At 42.3% G+C, this 18,307-nt stretch overlaps 1 protein-coding gene across 5 annotated transcripts in view; it reads left to right on the top strand.

Annotated features, from left to right (window-relative positions):
- Positions 1 to 18,307, top strand: part of ATP11C (ATPase phospholipid transporting 11C) — a 68,973-nt gene that overhangs the window by 19,695 nt on the left and 30,971 nt on the right. For 4 of the 5 annotated variants that reach the window (XM_058196746.1, XM_058196748.1, XM_058196749.1 and 1 more), the window contains exons 2-12: positions 5,322 to 5,441; positions 7,698 to 7,787; positions 9,749 to 9,829; positions 10,520 to 10,627; positions 11,425 to 11,553; positions 13,041 to 13,144; positions 13,319 to 13,369; positions 14,858 to 14,922; positions 15,085 to 15,166; positions 16,802 to 16,952; positions 17,060 to 17,257. In XM_058196746.1, coding sequence (XP_058052729.1) covers positions 5,322 to 5,441; positions 7,698 to 7,787; positions 9,749 to 9,829; positions 10,520 to 10,627; positions 11,425 to 11,553; positions 13,041 to 13,144; positions 13,319 to 13,369; positions 14,858 to 14,922; positions 15,085 to 15,166; positions 16,802 to 16,952; positions 17,060 to 17,257 — 1,179 coding nt within the window. Of the gene's footprint in view, positions 1 to 2,818; positions 3,380 to 5,321; positions 5,442 to 7,697; positions 7,788 to 9,748; positions 9,830 to 10,519; positions 10,628 to 11,424; positions 11,554 to 13,040; positions 13,145 to 13,318; positions 13,370 to 14,857; positions 14,923 to 15,084; positions 15,167 to 16,801; positions 16,953 to 17,059; positions 17,258 to 18,307 lie in introns of those variants that run through there. The other variant, XM_058196750.1, reaches the window with a different exon arrangement.

Raw genomic sequence — 18,307 nt, 5'->3', positions numbered from 1 at the left:
TTTGTTTACAGTCACAGTAAAGTATTGAGTTAAAGCAGAGGTGTTTTGAACATTCATTTTTTCTCTAGCCCATATTATTGAGATGGCTCAACTCCTCAACGCCCAGATTAGCAGGGATTAACCCCAGACAAACAAGCAAGCAGTAAACAATACACTAACCTTCACTCTCACCATCATTGGCAGGACAAGCTACTATATATAAACAGGAAGCAAACCTCAACTCACACTGATGTTGTTACCTAGTTGGGTGGTGAAATGTCTACAAGCAAACAAGCTCAGACAGCACCACAAACAACTATTGCTAGTTATAGGACAAGTCCTATAACTTGTTTCTGTAAATCTGGATTATGTATTGAAAACCTTTCAGCCTGAAAATATTGAAACTTTTCAGAGTGGTAAGAACAGGCTTGTCCTAATTTAAAAAGATACTGCATAAGTGTCTTTTTAAAGACACTTTAAAAGACACGAAAGAAAGGAAAGGAAAAAACTGAATTCAGAATCTTTCCTGATCTTTAAAATAGCCATGCTGGGCTGGAAATTATTTTACTTCGTCTGTATATGCTTTTTTTAGTGGGGGACTTGCTCTTTAGCAATCGCCCTCTGAGATGGATACCGTTAAAAGCATCTTTGGCTACAATACATGCTAAGCTCATTTGTATGTATTACAAATTTGAATTAAACTAAACTCAGCACAGATGTGTCCCTTTATCTTTTTTAAAAAAATACAGATGTTGTTTCCAGATGTACAGTATATACAGCCATGTTCCTGTATCTTTTTTAAAAAGCTATGGATGCCGTTTCCTGTATACAGATGTACATACAGGTGTGTCCCTGGGTCTTTTTAAACAAAAACACAGATGTGTTTCTTGTGCACAGATGTGCATACAGATGTGAACCTGGATTTTTAAAGAAAAATCACAGATGCAGGGTTTTTTTCTGTATACAGATGTGTCCTAGCAGCTTTTAAAGAATTTTTAAGGTGCAGTTTTTTTTCTGTATACAGATGTATATACAAATGTGCCCCGTGTCTTTTTAACAAGTAACAGATGCAGTTGCCTTTATGCAGATGTGCATATAGATGTGTCCACTGTGGGTTTTTAAAAATTGCAGATGTCGTTCCCATATACAGATGTGTCCCTGTATCTTATAGAGAACTGCAGATTCAGTTGTGTGTATACAGATGTGTCCCTGTATAGTTTTCATATATACAGAGGTGTCCCTGTTTTCTTTTTTCAAAAAGTTTGCTGATGTCGTTTCCTGTATACAGATGTGTCCCTGTGTCTTTTATATAAAAATTACAGATGTGGTTTCCTGTATACATAGGTGAATATAGATGTGTCCCTCTATCTTTTTTAAAAAATACAGCTGCAGTTTCCTATGGACATTTCCAGATTCCCCCCCCTCCCCTCGTTCTGGATGCTGGAATTCCATAGCCAACTGCCAGTCCTGGGCTGCCCAGTTGTCATGGGAACCCCTTCCTAGGGGCAGCATCTCTCACTTTTTTGCTAGTGCTGGACCACTTTTGTGGGCTTTGAGCACCCCAGACTGGAGGTTCCCCCATTGCTGTTCTGGAATCTTCCATGGACCCCAAACCGCCAGAAACGGTGGGCGCTGAGATCAAAGTCATTGACATTGTTTTTAACAAGCATTGTTTCTGTTCTCTGTTGTATGTAAGCCGCTTTGCCACCTTTGGGGATTTGAAAGGCGGATGACAATAATTAGGGTGGGATAGAGGAATTAAATGGCGTGTGAATTGAGACAAGGGGATGGGTTGATGCATTGGTTGTGGGGGGATTTGCTAGTCCTAACGTAAGTTGGGCTTTGTAGTTCCCTAGGGTGTTTCATATTGTGGTTTTGTATGCCCTGGTCATGCTGCTGTGGCTTATGGGAACTGGGGCCCAAAATTTTGAGGCTACTAATCTTTGTGAAAAGGAGAAGAGAAATAATCTGATCTCATTTTATATTTGTGTCATATTCGTCTTCATAATCTTAACTGTAATTCTGATGCAGACTTTGGAATATAACAAGCCAGAGATGGAGTTGATGTGTCTTACTAAACTTATGTTTGTTTCTTCGGGTTTACTGACTGTCACAAATTCCTGGATTCAAACCTCACACTGGGCCTCAAATCATGGCTTAAATTGTGCTAGATACCTTCAGCAAGTTACACAGAAAGCAAGCAGACTACAATTAGGCTTAGTAATTAGCCCAGATCCTATCTGTGCCAGGTGAAACCCACTGGTCTGAAGCTTAGCTTTGAGACAAACTGTGACTAAAGCAACCCAGGGGTAGCAGTGTGTGTCAATATAAGTTTGAGGTTCAGACAGATTGCTGCTCTCGATTTTATGGTGTTTGGGCATCCAGTATCCTGGTGGTTGGGTGGATAGAAGGATGGATGGTTGGATAGGTGATAGGGAAGGACAGGGAGGAAGGAAGGGAGGGAGGGAGTGAGGGAGGGAGGGAGGGAGGAAGGGATGAAGGAAGGAAAAAGAAAAAGGAAGGGAGGGAGGGAGGGAGGGAGGGAGGGAGGAAAAAGAAAAAAGAAGGAAGGAAGGAAGGAAAGAGAGAGGGAGGGAGGGAGGAAAGGAGGAAGGAAGGAAAAAGAAGGAAGGAAGGAAGAAAAAGAGAAAGAAAGAAAGAAAGAAAGAAAGAAAGAAAGAAAGAAAGAAAGAGAGAGAGAGAGAGAAAGAAAGAAAGATGGATACACTAAAATATAGTTTCTATTCTAGAGACGAATATGGGCAAGCTGGAAATCTCCCTCCTTCCCTCCCTCCCTCCCTCCCTCCCTCCCTCCCTCCGTGTGTGTGTGTGTGTGTGTGTGTGTGTGTGTGTGTGTGTGTGTTTCCATCCATCATGGAAAATCTCCCAAGATTTTAATCTTCAGACAGTTTTTTAAAAAAGGACGGGGTGGAAGGAACAAGGACGTCCACTGACACAACCATGAGGAACTCTGGCCGCACGTCACACGCAAAGTCAAGGATTTTGTGTTGAAACACATCTTCCAATTCAAGGATGCAGTGCAGAGTTTTTGGCCTGATGACTTTCCTTCCACCTTCCCGGCAACCCGGCTGTAACTTGACTTCCACGAATCCTTCAGCCACCAAAGCCAAAAGGGGAAGGACATATTCTTCTTTTTTTTCATTTTGTTTTGTTCTTTGGGTTCCGATCAGCTTTTTCCAGAGAAGTGTTTGAGGGTGTATGTTTAAGTCATAAAAAAAAAAGTATTCTGGAGCTTTAGCCGATCTGAAACCAGAGAGACTATCTAGCTCATAGGGACGGAAGGGAAAAAAAGTTACTGGAAAAGTTGCTGTTTTTTCATCTGAATCCTTTTCCGTTTTCCATTATGGACTAGATAAAGATGGACTCTGAATCAGCAAAAGTACGTTGCTTGCTCTCTCTCTCTCTCTCTCTCTCTCTCTCTCTCTCTCTCTCTCTCTCTCTCTTCCTCCCTCTGTCCCTCCCTCCCCCTTCTTTCCTGGCATTTTAAAACCACGTGGAAACTTTTCCGCAACTAGGAAAGTTTGAATTTCTGAAACCAAACTTGATTCTGGGGGCAATTTTTGAGCTCGACAAGGTTACGTTCCTTCCAATCCTCCTGCATTCCCTACATGGGAAGCAGTCTGTTATTAACAGCAGCTGCTTGCAATTACTGCAAGTTCAAGTCCCACCAGGCCCAAGGTTGACTCAGCCTTCCATCCTTTATAAGGTAGGTAAAATGAGGACCCAGATTGTTGGGGGCAATACGTTGACTTTGTATATAATATACAAATGGATGAAGACTATTGCTTGACATAGTGTAAGCCGCCCTGAGTCTTCGCAGAAGGGCGGGATATAAATGCAAATTTAAAAAAAAAAGTGGTAGGGCCTTTGGCAGAAGAAAAATGGGTTGTATTTTTCTTTAAGGGGAACTTCTTCAGTTCAAAATGGGTTTTTGCTCTGAGGAACTTCTGCAGAACTTAATTGCAGAATGGTAGAAGGTTTCTGGTGGAGAAGGTTCTTGCGTATATGCCGGCGAAGATGATGGGTGAAGATGCTTCCGATGTACAGCGGATATTGTCATGGGATTGGAGTCTATTGTGTTGGTGGTAGAGTTGGGTCTTCTGGGCAGCCATTTTAGGATCCGGGCAGGCTTCAGTTGTGGATTTCCATTTGATCTAGAAAAATCCAGAATTGTCCGATTGGTTCCTTCAGATGTGCTTTGCTGATATTATGAGATGTTCTCCTGATCTGTTAAATCCGACGTCTTCAGAAATGGGTGGTTTATCAAATGAACTAAACCAGTTATGTCATTCAGTTAAACGAGACTTGTCGGTCCCCCACGTTTGTGTTGTTGTTTTTTGACGATGATACGGTGGTGGTGGGTTGTCTTTGCTTCCAGATCGTTCTTTTGAATTTCCATCTAGCATCTAAAGAAGAGGGACAAGAAGGAACAGAGCCAATCTTTCCCCACTGAATGTTTTTCCAGTTCAGCGAAATGCATAATTCAATTTTCAGAGATTGGGGAATTCTACTGACTGCTGCCTCTTTCATGTTGCTACCTCTGCTGTTCAAAAGCTCTGTGGGAACATATTTTTTTTTTGGTATTTTCAAAACATTGACTGTCCTAATTCTTTGTTTGATGTTATTCTTTGCCTGCCCTGTGGATTCCAATTGGATGGAAAGGCAGGATACGCATTTCCTTTTTTTTAAAAAAAAAAGGTAATAATAACGTGTGGGGACAGCTCGGTTAGAATTTAAAAGACGGGAGAAAAACACCGCCAATTTTTGGCAGGAGGTTTTTCTGCTGTTGAGGAAAACTGTCATTACTACCTACCGCCGCAAATGTTGCGTAATGGGAAAACGGCATAATTTCCATGTAATAAGAAAGACGGAAATCATCCCGATTCTAGATGCTGCTTTAAAAGAATAAAAAAATTAATTCAGAATTATTGCAGTTTGTGGGGGCTATTCTGCCGGATATCTCGAGCTTTCCGGACAATCTGCTTTTCCTCAGATGTTAGAGCGATTGGACTTTTTCCCAGAAGCCAATGTGGAAGGCCTGCTCACAGCTGCCGCTTAAACCAGATGATTCCATTGTGGTATCTTGCCAGTGTCTTGACGCGGTTTTCCATTCTTGCTCGACATCTTCGCTGAAAAATGTGGGATTGGTGCTCTCCACACAATATGACCGCACCAGTTGGAGAAAGCTGACTTTATTAATTGGCGAGGAGCCTTCGCGCATAAATCTGCATTTGTGGAAGGCCAAATGCCAAGAACCTTAACAACACACAAACACACGCATCGTTGACAACTTCCTTATTTTTTTTCCTCTTGTTTTATAGTTTGCTGGGGAAGAAAAGCGCGTTGGGACTCGGACTATAGTGGTTGGCCACCACTTAGTTCCTCATATCGAAGCTTATGTGCCCCAAAAGTTCTGCTCCAATCAAATTGTCTCCTCCAAGGTATGGATTGATGGAACTTCATTGGTTGGATCCTTCTGCGCCATGGCCAGCTTGAGGGTGATCCATGCAGTGCCTCTTTAGATTAGAAGGTCCTTCCACAACTGGTGTGCCTTCTAGAGGTTTCCAGGTGTATAGCCTATGCTGGTTGGGAATGATGGAAGTTGTAGTCTGACTTAAGATATGGGAACGGACCTCAGATCTTCACATGTGTTGGTTTTACAATTCCCGTATCAAAGAGTTTAGAGCAGGGGTCTCCAAAGTTGGCAACTTTCAAACTTGGGGACTTCAATTCCCAAAATTCTGCAGCCAGCATGACTAGCTGAGGAATTCCGGGAGTTGAAGTCCACAAGTCTTCAATTAAGTTTGAAACTTAATTAAATTAAGTTTGAAGACCCCTGGTTTTAGAGCAAGATTGTCTAACTTTGGCAAACTTTAAGGCTTTTGCACTTCAACTCAACGCAGCCTTAGCCAGCCATCCCTCACCTGATTAGCATACCTAACCCTATGGTTTTTTAAAAAAAAAATTAATTCCAGTCCATACAAAATCTGGAGTTGTATAATACGCTAAACCAGGGGCCTCCAACCTTGGCAACTTTAAGCTGGGAGGACCAACTCCCAGAATTCCCCAGCCAATTTTGCTGGCTGAAGAATTCTGGGAGTTGAAGTCCGCCAGGCTTAAAGTTGCCAAGGTTGGAGACCCCTGTGCTAAACAACGATTTGTTTAATACAAGCTAAAAACTAATTTATATTAGTAATAAATATCTCCCCTTTCTACTGAATAGTTGAGACCAAGCCAGCTGCATGCAGACAATATGTTGGCTTCTAAACAGCCAGATTAAATTTTGGCTAAACCCAACTATAGAACTGAGATACAATCCAGAGTTCCCAAAAGTCTGCAAAGTTTTCCAATTCAGAAAAGGACCAGCTTGGATAATCTTGTCTTCCATAGTTAGTAGAAACGTGTTTTTTTGCAGTCTTTTTTTAGGCTAGTTTTCAAGTGTAACTCTGTTGACTTTTAATTTTATTTCAGGAAAGGTCAAATCTAGCAAGCGTATTTATAGATATGTCCATTTGTCGTGTTTAATAAACATTGGGTTGGTTAATTTTCTTCCAAGCTTTATATACCATGAAGTATTTTATTGAGTTACTTTTCCGTTTTAATCTGGCACTTCTTTAGAATTGTCTTTTTTAGGAAGCTGAGGTTAAAAATCTATAAACAAATCAAATAGTTCACCCCATCACACTTCCTGATTTCCTTTTGGGCCAAAATTTTGGTTTCGATCATTGTTTTTTCTTTTTTGGTAATGACATATGGGATAATATTGGGATTATATTATCCCCTTATATTGGGATAAGGGGAGCTTGAATACAATTTTGCAGCATGTGAAATTCCTATTAAATATTAAATGTAGAGCATATACATTTGTTAAGGTTGGCATTCCAGCTTTTTATTTTTCCAAAGTTGTTTTGAAAATGGTACTTGTTCCCTGCTGGGCTGTAGTAGGCTGAATCGAATTCATAGAATTGATGGATACTTACTATGAAAGTTAAAAGAGAATAAATATGAATAGAATAGAATAGAATAGAATAGAATAGAATAGAATAGAATAGAATAGAATAGAGGAGTTTTTTTATTGGCCAAGTGTGATTGGACACACAAGGAATTTGTCTTAGTGCATACGCTCTCAGTGTACATAAAAGAAAAGATACATTCCTCAAGAATCATAAGGTACAACACTTAATGATAGTCATAGGGTACAAATAAGCAATCAGGAACAATATCAATATAAAGGATACAAGCAGCAAAGCTACAATCATACAGTCATAAGTGGAAGGAGATGGGTGATGGGAACAATGAGAAGATTAACAATGGAGTAATTAGAATTTGAGGGCGGAAGAAGATGTTGTTTATATAAGCGTAGAAGTATTAAGATAAGATTAAAAAATATGGAAAAAGAACATTTTGGCAGAAATTGTAACTATGTAAAATGCATTTGGATATGACAAGTTGTATAAGATATGATATGGTCAATACTCTGTTCATAAAATATGTGGGTGGGCTGAAAGAAAAAAATCAATAAAACTTGATTTAAAAAAAATTGATGGATACATTCTCAAAAAGAAAAGAATGCTTTAAAAGGAGTTTTTTTTAAAAAACAACAACCCTCACATATCTGGAGCTCAGCAAATCAGGAAGAGTCCTATAATACCCTTTGGTGGTATTAAGGTGTATCCTATCTTGTTTCTGCCTTGCAGTACACAGTCTGGAATTTTCTTCCCAAGAATCTGTTTGAACAGTTCCGAAGAATTGCCAATTTCTACTTTCTTGTCATATTCCTTGTCCAGGTAAGACTACTTTAAAAGACCCACTGATGTGGTTGCTTTTCTTCTTCTTATTATTTTTTAAACAGTGACTATTTTTTTGGTCCTCGGTTGTGGGTTTAGATTCTGTAAATAGGGTTTTTTAAACAGATTAACAGAATTGGAAGGGACCTTGCAGGTCATCTAGTCCAACCCCCACACACAAGCAGTCGACCCTACGCCGTTTCTGACAAATGGCACTCCAATCTCTTCTTGCTGCACACCAGAGAAATTTACAGCTATTTCTTCACATGTCGCCATGATATCACCTGGCGCCTCCTCAGTGCCTGGAAGGCTGTGAAACAGGTGAAGGAACCTTACGTAACTTGAGATAAATCAAAATTGCCATGGGCCGTGGGTGTGGATTTCCCGTGTTTTCAATGACAGGTAGCTTAGTCAAGAATTAATTAACTGGTTGTAGTGAACCATGCCAGAAGAGACGCGTGGAAATTTGCATAACCTTTCTGTAAATGGTTTGATTTTGATCAACCCTGGCATAAGCGTGTTGGGGCAGACCGGGTGCTTAGGGCAAATCATTGAGAAATGATGTTCCGCAATGAAAATTGGGGGCCAAAAAGGATCTTTTGACTCTAGCTCAGGGGTGTCAGATTCGATTTCGTTGAGGGCCACCTCAGGATTGTGTTCGACCTGTGGGGGCGTGGAAGAGGTGTCAGCGTTCCAGAACGACCCAACCCCAAATAAAAAACTCCGAGACAAGCGTCATCTCAAATCCTTTATTTATTGGAATAGGTCAGGGGTCAGCAACCTGCAGCTCCAGAGCCGCATGCGGCTCTTTGACCCCTCTGCTGCAGCTCCCTGTCACTTAAAATATACATCACAACCACCAACGTGCGACACCCACCAGCATGCAGTTTATTGAGCTTTTCAACCCCCGGTAAGCCAACCATGGATAAATCCAAGAAAAGAAAAGTTTCAGAAGAAAACAGAACGTTTAATTCAACTACATAGGCTAGTTTTGTGGCCGCTCAAGAAAGAGTCACGCACGGGAAAGGTTTTGTGGCTCCCGGTGTTTTCTTTTCTGTGGGAAACGGGTCCCAATGGCTCTTTGGGTGTTTAAGGTTGCAGACCCCTGGAATAGGTATACTGGCACATCTGGGAAAACCCGAATCTGAGAGTTCCAGGTTTTCCTTCAATAAACCAAAACCCCAAATCCAGCCCCGGTACCCCTCAGTCCGTCACATGGCCCAATCACCCTCCGTCCCAACCTGAGGCCCCACTGCAACCACTCCTCCTCCAGATGCAGGAACAGCATGGCCTTGACCGAAAAGAAGAATGCTATTATGCCTAACGAAACCCTCTGTCAAATCCCCCCTCCCACTTTCCCAAGCGCCAGAAGGTGGCAATGTGGAAGCTTCCGAGGTTAATGTGGCTTCCAAAGCTGACATGGGGTAGGCGTGGATAGGGTGGGCATGGCCAGCTCGATGTCGCTCACCGAGGCTCCGTTTTTGGCCGTGCGTGGCCTCCTCAAGCTCCGTTTTGGCTGGCAGAGAGCTGCAGGAGGCCGTTGCGGCCTAAAATGGTGCCTGGGAGGACCGCGGACGGCAACGTTTTCGCTGACAGAGGCACTTTGCTGTTTCCTGGGTGGACCCGCGGGCCAGATCTAAGAACCCCATGGGCTGGATGCAGCCTGCAGGCCTTGAATTTGACACCCCTGCTCTAGATGATCTGGAACAGATGCTTCCCAAGATGCCTTCGAGTGGCAGACTCTTCCGCAAAAATCACTCCGGAAGACCATCCCAAATTCCCGATGGTCTTCCAACAAGCAAACAAGAACACACTAGCATGCTTGGGAGGGCTCTTTTGACTTTGGATCCCCTCTTCCCTTGTTGGCTCCGTCAGCTGGCAGCCAATTTAGAAGCGTAATCAAGGAATAGCTGTTTCCTTTAAAATGGTCAGTCCGGTAGCCTTTCTGCATCTCTGCTTAGGTGATCGTGGACACACCAACCAGCCCAGTGACGAGTGGCCTTCCTCTCTTCTTTGTGATTACGATTACAGCTATTAAACAGGTAATTCTGGCTCCTTATTCCAGCAAACAGAGAACTGTTTCTATTGGGTGGGATTGAAAAATTTCAACAACTGGTTCGCTGCCCGGTTGCTGGGTGGGTGTGGTCATGGGGGCGTGGCCTACTCGGCCTCCTGCACTATGGCAGGGCCACGTTTTTACCCTCCCCAGACTCTGGAGGATATGCTGGAATCTCTCTGATGGGGAAACGGCCTTCTCTGGGCCCCAGAGGCCCTCCAGAGGCCGGAAACAGGCCTGTTTCCAGACTTCTGGTACTTCCGATAGGCCCATTTTTCACCCTCCTAGAGCCTCCGCGCGCACCCTGCACTTACTTGGCACCCAAAACGGGCCACGTGGAGACTCCTGGGAGGGGAGGGGCGGCGTGAGCAGGTCAGCCAGTTCTTGGAACAACCGGTTCGGCGAACCAGATTAAAATTAACATCCGGTTCGCCTGAACTGGTCTGAACCAGCTGAATCCCACCCCTGGTTTCTATCCACTTCTTCTGAACCCACCTTCCTGATATTCTAAGTTTATCTCGCTACAGCTCAGAGCTCTTGTAGCTAGGGAGAAAAGGTTTTGCACCTGGAAGGCCATTTTTAAAACAAGTGGAGCCCATGTCTTCTGTCCCTTCCGTTCTGGGATTGGATTTTTCCAGCTTTCTGGTCTGTGTATTCCTTCCCCTTGTTTCTTCAGGGATATGAGGACTGGCTGCGGCACCGAGCGGACAAGGAAGTCAACAAAAGTGTAGTCTTTGTGATTGAAAATGGAGAAAGTGTGAAGAAGGAGTGTGACAAGATCAAGGTAACAGGAGTGGGGGACAAGTTTCTCCTCAGTTCTGAAGAATAATACTGTTTTAAGATGGGTGGACTTCAGTTCCCAGAGATTTCTCGCCAAAGCAATTTTGGGAGTTGAAGTCCACACACCTTCAAGTCGCCAAGGTTAAGACAGATAAACAGGCAGACAGACCATTTGGATGGATGGATGGATGGATGGATGGATGGATGGATGGATGGATGGATGGATGGATGGATGGATAGATGTTTTGAGAATTTCATAGATAGATAGATAGATAGATAGATAGATAGATAGATAGATAGATAGATAGATAGATAGATAGATAGATAGATATAAATAGATGATTGGATGGCTGGATGATAGATATAGAGATATAGATCGATAGATATAGAGACGGATGGATGGATGGATGGATGGATGGATGGATGGATGGATGGATGGATGTTTTGAGAATTTCATAGAAAGAGAGAGAGATAAATAGATGATGCATGGGTGAATGGATGATAAATATAGATAGATATAAAGATGGGTGGATGGATGTTTTGAGAATTTCATAGAGAGAGAGAGAGACAGAGAGAGAGATAAATAGATGATTGGATGGATGGATAGATGAATAGATGAATGGATGGTAGAAAGATAGATATAGATAGCTATAGAGATGGATGGATGGATGATCAACATAGATAGATAGAGATAAATAGATGGTGGGTGGGTGGGTGAGATAGAGAGAGAGACTGATTGACCGAAAGACTGATAAACAGACTGTTTTTACAAAAATTACAACTCCCTGTTTCGGCTTTGAGGTTGGCGACATCGTAGAAGTGCCAGTAGACGAGACCTTTCCGTGTGACTTAATTTTACTGGCCTCAAGCAACAAGGAAGGGACCTGCTACGTCACGACTGCCAGTCTAGATGGAGAATCGAATCACAAGGTAAGAGGAGAAGGGAAGCTCCCCTTGCAGTTTTCTTGGCAAGAGATCTGGAGGTGGTTAGCCCTTGTCTTCTTCTAGAACCCAGTTTTTTTAAACTGGTGCCTTTAACTGCTACATCCATCCTTTCTTTCGACACGCAGTGGATTATCCCATCCAGAAGGAACACCCGAATAAGCTTCTCTTATGTTGACTTGCAATGAATTTGCTTCCTGTCGGTATCTTAGGGGGGGAAAAAAACCAGATCAAAAAATGCAGAAAGGATTGGGTATAAAATGCTAAAAAAAAAAATAGATCTTTCCATCACAGGTGTAATTTTAGTTGGGTCGGACCTTTGGGATCAACCCTACTTTGTAAAAGAAGTTTCCTTCCTCAAATGCGATTTATCATTTCACACTTTTGGGGTGGGGGCGAGAGAAACGGGTGGGAATGGGGATTTTGCACTATCCTTCCCCTGGAGTGGGGTGGGAATGGAGATTTTGCAATCTCCTTCCGCCAGGAGTAGGATGGAATGGGGATTTTGCAGTATCCTTCCCCTGGAGTGGGGTGGGAATGGAGATTTTGCAATATCCTTCCCCTGCAATGCCTACCAAGCCACGCCCACCACACCCTACCCACCGAATCAGTAGTAAAAAAAATGGATCCCCCCCCCCGGTTCAGCTGCCTCTTCTTTGATCATGGCCTACTCTGTGGCTCTTCCCTCCCCTCCCCCAAGGTCATTCTCACAAACCACTCAACCCTCCAAACCTTCTGGAGGACCTTAGTTTTCTCTTCTGGGCCTCCTTCCAACCAGATCCATCAGGTCTACGGAGGTCCACCGAAGATACTTAGGAGACAGGTTGAACTCAGAGGCATTATTGGAAATAAAAGCGATATTAGAAGCTGGGACTTGCTTTCCCGAATCATTTTTTGTAGTTACTGTGTTCCTGTAAATGCCTAAAAATCAGAGTGGAACTGAGCATCTAATGAACAGCCAAGAAAGTTTGACATTAATCACGAAATTGTTTGATTCTCACCATAAAGTTTGGTCACTCATTGCTGCATAAAATTAACGCCTGCATTTCTTGAGTGGATCATTAAAAAAATTGTCTCTTCTAAAGAGGAGCTCTAAAGAAATCTTAAACTAGAAAGCAGGAAGAAAGAAAGACAAAGAGGAAAAGGAGAGACAGAAATAGAAAGAGGAAGAAAAATAATCAAGTTTTAATTTTACTTTATATCTTCCTGCACCTCCGTTTCTGTCTCTCTTTTTCCTCTTGGTCTTTCTTTCCTGATTTATGTTAGTTTATGTTAATTTTTATTTCTACATTTTTGTAAAAAAAAAAAAAATTCAGTAAAATCATTACGCAGCTCGCAGTAGCTTAGGGGGTGACAAGATGGGAGTGAATCCCATCCAACGATGGTTCAAATTACAGATTTAAAATTGGCAGGAGTTGGTTGGTTGGTTGGCTGCTGGTGGTCCTTCAGTTTTTGGTGTGTTTTTGCTTTTCTAGACTCACTATGCTGTGCACGATACAGCCAAGATGAATACAGTTGAAGCCATGAACCGTTTGGTGGCCACGGTTGAGTGTGAACAACCCCAGCCAGATTTGTACAGGTGAACTTTGAACTTCTCCTTTTGGGGAGAACCCAACGGCTAGATAGTCTTTATTTCTTTTCCGAGCCTGCCTCTTCACTCCTCACTTCCTTCCTTTAAATTTAAATTGCTGTTAACTCCCATACGAAAACGACAGTCCTATATCAACATCCTTTTCTATGCATGTGCCAACAGGTTTGTGGGCAGAATTAACATCTACACGGATGAACCAGAACCATTAGCCAGGTGGGTTCCATCGCTTGACGGATTGGGATTTAACATCTTGTAACTAATTAGCTGTAGTGGGGTATGGGAATGATCTTGAAGAAGGTACAGTAGGTGTGGCAAGGGTGGGGAAACAAGAACCTAATCTGGGAAAATAGGAAGGTGAGGAAGAAACTCAAGAAGGCTTCACCTTGAGTCTCTTTGGTATAAGTGCAACACTGCTGGGCTTCCAATAGAATAGAATAGAATAGAATAGAATAGAATAGAATAGAATAGAATAGAATAGAATAGAATAGAATAGAATAGAATAGAATAGAATAGAATAGAATTTATTGGCCAAGTGTGATTCAACACACAAGGAATTTGTTTTGGTGCATATGCTCTCAGTGTATATAAAAGAAAAGAAGAAAGAAAAAAAATACCTTCATCAAAGGTACAACATTTACAACACAAATGATGGTCATAGGTTGCAATTTAACCCTTAGTGATAGCAGCAAAAAGTTACAGTCATACAGTCATAAGTGGAAAGAGATTGGTGATGAAAACGATGAGAAGATTAATAGTAGTGTAGATTTAGTAAATAGTTTGACATTTTTGAGGGAATTATTTGTTTAGCAGAGTGATGGCCTTCGGGAAGAAACTGTTCTTGTGTCTAGTTGTTCTGGTGTGCATCAACAGTATCAACAATAGTGTGTTATTTTAGCCTATATCCCTAAAGTTCTAAAAGATGTGCTTTCTCATTTGCTCTACAACAAAGGGCTGATCCAGCTTCTTTTTAATATCAAGGGTTATCACTTTGAGGATGGAGAAATCCAGATTGTCCCTTAGATATCAGCTGTGTGATACAGAAAAAAAATCTAACTTTTGGCTGCCATCTTAGCGGTCATCCAGATTTTTGAAGTCCAGCTATAGCAGTCCTGTCATCCCTGCTTCTTGAACTTTCTTTCTCTCCCCCACCTATTAATTTTACACGTCCCCCATATACCGAGTTGTCATAATGGACTTTGTCATATTCTAAATAGTTGTGGGTTTTTTCTGTGGTTGGATGTTGGAACTTTCCATTTGCTTCCCTTTCTTTATTAGTTCATAATATAAAAGTCAAAGTAAAAATAATACAAAAGAAAATAGTGGGAAAGTAAGGGAAGGAGAAGAGAAAGGGAAAGTGTAGGTCAAAGGGAAAAAAGAACGAAAAGGCATGGACTTCTGACTTCCTTTGGTGCAGTAGAATAATAGCATCAAACCTCAACTTTTTTACTTTTACATAGCAATATAAACTAGCTATTTCTATAACAACAAACCCATCCAATCGGTAAATTTTCATTTTTTTTTCTTACACCTCAAGCACAAAGTCCAGAAGTGGTTTCCAACTTAAAACAAAAGTAATTGTGTGGGGGTTTTTCCCGCTGTAATCAAAGTTTACATCTCTGCTAACTCCACCCATTTTTTCACCCATTCATCCAGTTGCTTCTCTTCTTACCAATGTTCCGACCCTCCCTTTTTCGTTTTTAGGCCGTTGGGTCCCGAGAACCTTTTGCTGAAAGGAGCCAAATTGAAAAACACCCCAAAGGTTTACGGTGAGCAAGGGCTTTCCCATCCATTGGTTTTTCTTGTGAGTCGCATCTGGGATTTATTCTGGAGTAGGCATGTAGGTGCCTAAACACATTTCTGCTTCTTTTTCTTTTTTCTAGCTCTTTCATTGTTAAGGAGTTTCTCTCTCTCTCTCTCTTGTTTTTCAGGAGTCGCTGTCTATACTGGGATGGAAACCAAGATGGCGTTGAACTACCAAGGGAAGACTCAGAAACGCTCTGCGGTTGAAAAGTAAGCTGGAGGGCTTACATCTTCCCCTACACTTTGTCTTCACTCTTTGTCTTTATAAAAATTTGCAGAGACGTTTCTTTGAGTCTGGGTTGTGTACAAAACGTTGTGGTCTCTTCTATGCCTTCCTCAGACCTTCAGGCAGAGATTAATATTTACAGATGGGATAGCGACTCAGGCCATAATCCCCAAAACTGGATCCTTTCAATCCAGGGACAATCACAGATTTTCCTGACCTTCAGAAGCCAATAAATCCAGTTTAACAGCAAAAGTTCTGAGCTGGGAAAGCCTTTTCAGATAACCAACTGATAAATTCAGATAAACAACTGATTAATTCAGATAACCAACTGATAAATTCAGATAACCAACTTATTAATCAGATCTCATTAATCAATTTGTTGTTGGATCAATTTGCTGATGGATCAATTTGTTGATGGATTATATTTGTTGATGGATCAGTTTGTTGATGGATCATATTTGTTGATGGGATCCTATTTGTTGATGGATCATATTTGTTGATGGGATCCTATTTGTTGATGGATCAATTTGTTGATGGATCAATTTGTTGATGGATCGTATTTTGGGATTCAGCCTCTCCCTCTTTGCATCTTTGAGCTAATACGCTAGACGAAATGGCCTGGGCCCAGGTGGCACAATGGTTAGAGTGCAGGATTGCAGGCAAACTCTTTCCACGGCCAGGAGTTCGATCCTGACCAGCTCAAGGTTGACTCAGCCTTCCGTCCTTCCAAGGTCGGTAAAATGAAGACCCAGATGGGTGGGGGCAAGATGCTGACTCTGTAAACCACTTAGAGAGGGCTGTAAAGCACAGTGAAGCAGTATATAAGTAAGTGCTAGTGCAAAATGGGAAGGAAGGAAGGCAGGCTGTAAAGCACTGCGAAGCAGTATATAAGTCTAAGTGGCATCGATACTGGATTTCAGCAAGCTCTTTAGATCATACCTGGATGTCTCTGGAGATTCTCAGTCATCCAGGTCATGGTTGTCCCAAAGGTGCTTTTTTGAAGAGACAATTTCTGGTTTTTCTTCGAAGCTTCTTGGATGAGAAGCGAAACGTCTTCAAAGAAAAACCAGAAAGTCCAGTTGCCTCTTGAAAAAGCACCTTTGGATCAGACCTGGGTATTTTAAAGTCCCTGGGCCATATCTGGCCCTTTGACTGTCCTGGTCCAGACCGCATGGATTGCTTTTATTTTGAAGGCAACTGCTGTTTATTTTTCCAATTTATGTATGTACATGCCTCCAAAATTTTTCCCTATTGGTTCTGTGGGCGTGGCTTGGTGGGAGTGGCAGGGGAAGGATACTGCAAAATCTCCATTCCCACCCTACTCTGGGGCCAGCCAGAGGTGGTATTTGCAGGTTCTCCGAACTGCTCAAAATTTCCGCTACTGGTTCTCCAGAACCTGTCAGAACCTGCTGGATTTCACCCCTGGTTCAGGCCTCCACAACAGTCCCAGGTTCTCATGTGGCCCATTCAGGAAAATCATTGCCCATCCCTGGTTTAAATATAACATTTGCCAAGCCAGTACTTTAACATCACCAGGAGCAAGTTCTTTCGCCCCGTTGTGCATATTGTTTGTGAAACACAAGCTATCGTCCTAACTCTTGGAATATTTGACTTTCCAGGTCCATCAATATATTCCTGTTGTTCTACTTATTCCTGCTGGTGAGCAAAGCTATCATATGCACTACTTTGAAATATATCTGGCAGAGTGTCCCATATCACGACGAACCCTGGTACAACCCCAAAACTCAAAGAGAGAGGGAAGCCTTCAAGGTAGATCGGTTGGCTTGTGTTGGGTTGACGGTGGTCTACATTCAGATTTGTTCCATCCACGGGTGGCTTGATGTCTCTTCCTCGGTGTGTGCCTGTGTCCTTTTCAGCTGCTAAAGATGTTCACTGATTTCCTGTCCTTCATGGTCCTCTTCAACTTCATTATCCCGGTCTCCATGTATGTGACTGTCGAGATGCAGAAATTTCTAGGCTCCTTCTTCATTACCTGGGACAGAGAAATGTACGATGAAAATATCGACGAAGGCGCGTTGGTGAACACCTCTGACCTCAACGAAGAACTTGGACAGGTCAGTGACGTCTCCCCCTGTGCCTTCCACCATCCAACAGAGGCAAATGTTGGCTGGTCTTCTAACCATCTTGGCCTCTCTTCCTCTGCAGAAAATGCAGGTGGCATCTGTTATTATCAAACAATAGTGAACATAGATTGGGATTGGACGAGAAGATTTCCAAGGTCCCTTTCAACTCTTACTATTCTGTAGATTTCTTGTTACCAACCGAAAGTAAATCACGGTTCTCAAATCGGATAAGTGTGAATGTTACTCTTGCAGCTGATGTGGGTCCATCTGGTTGAACTCTTCTACCGTAGCTTCTTCTCCATAAAGATGCTATCTTTGGAGCTTAAGAAAGAGACCTTTCTCTTGAGAAAAGAAGCTTGTGAGTTGCGAGCCTTTGGTTTTAGTCTCCACTTTCAATTCCAATTTAAAAACAAGATTTGTGTTGCCCCTCTCCGGGTCTTGTCATATCTTGAAACACAATATAAGGTAATGGTAAAGGTTCCCCTCACATATATGTGCTAGTCGTTCCTAACTCTAGGGGGCAGTGCTTATCTCCATTTCAAAGCCGAGTGCCAGTGCTGTCTGAAGACCTCTCTGTGGTCATGTGGCTGGCATGACTCAATGCCAAAGGTGCACGGAACACTGTTACCTTCCCACCAAAGGCGGTCCCTATTTTTCTACTTGCATTTTTTACGTGCTTTCGAACTGCTAGGTTGGCAGAAGCTGGGACAAGTAACGGGAGCTCACCCCTTTACACGCAGCACTAGGGATTCGAACCGCTGAACTGCCAACCTTTCAATCGACAAGGTCAGCGTCTTAGCCACTGAGCCATCGCATCCCTTGAAACATAATATACACATACAAACATTTAAAAAGAAGGAAGGGAAGACGGAAGGGGAACTGAAGATGGTACTGCTTAATTTCTTTTTTTATTACTTCCCTTCCTTGCGCAAGCATTACTGCTGACTTTGTTTTATCTTAAATATCACTATTGGAAAGGGGGGGTGGGAAACCCACAGATGCTCTGGCACAAAAATGTGCCTATCTAGTCTCTTCTAAAAT

The sequence above is a fragment of the Ahaetulla prasina genome, chromosome 11 (assembly GCF_028640845.1).
Source record: "Ahaetulla prasina isolate Xishuangbanna chromosome 11, ASM2864084v1, whole genome shotgun sequence".
Lineage (NCBI taxonomy): Eukaryota > Metazoa > Chordata > Lepidosauria > Squamata > Colubridae > Ahaetulla > Ahaetulla prasina.
Note: the sequence above shows the minus strand (reverse complement) of the source record. Positions and strands in the feature narration are given on the sequence as shown.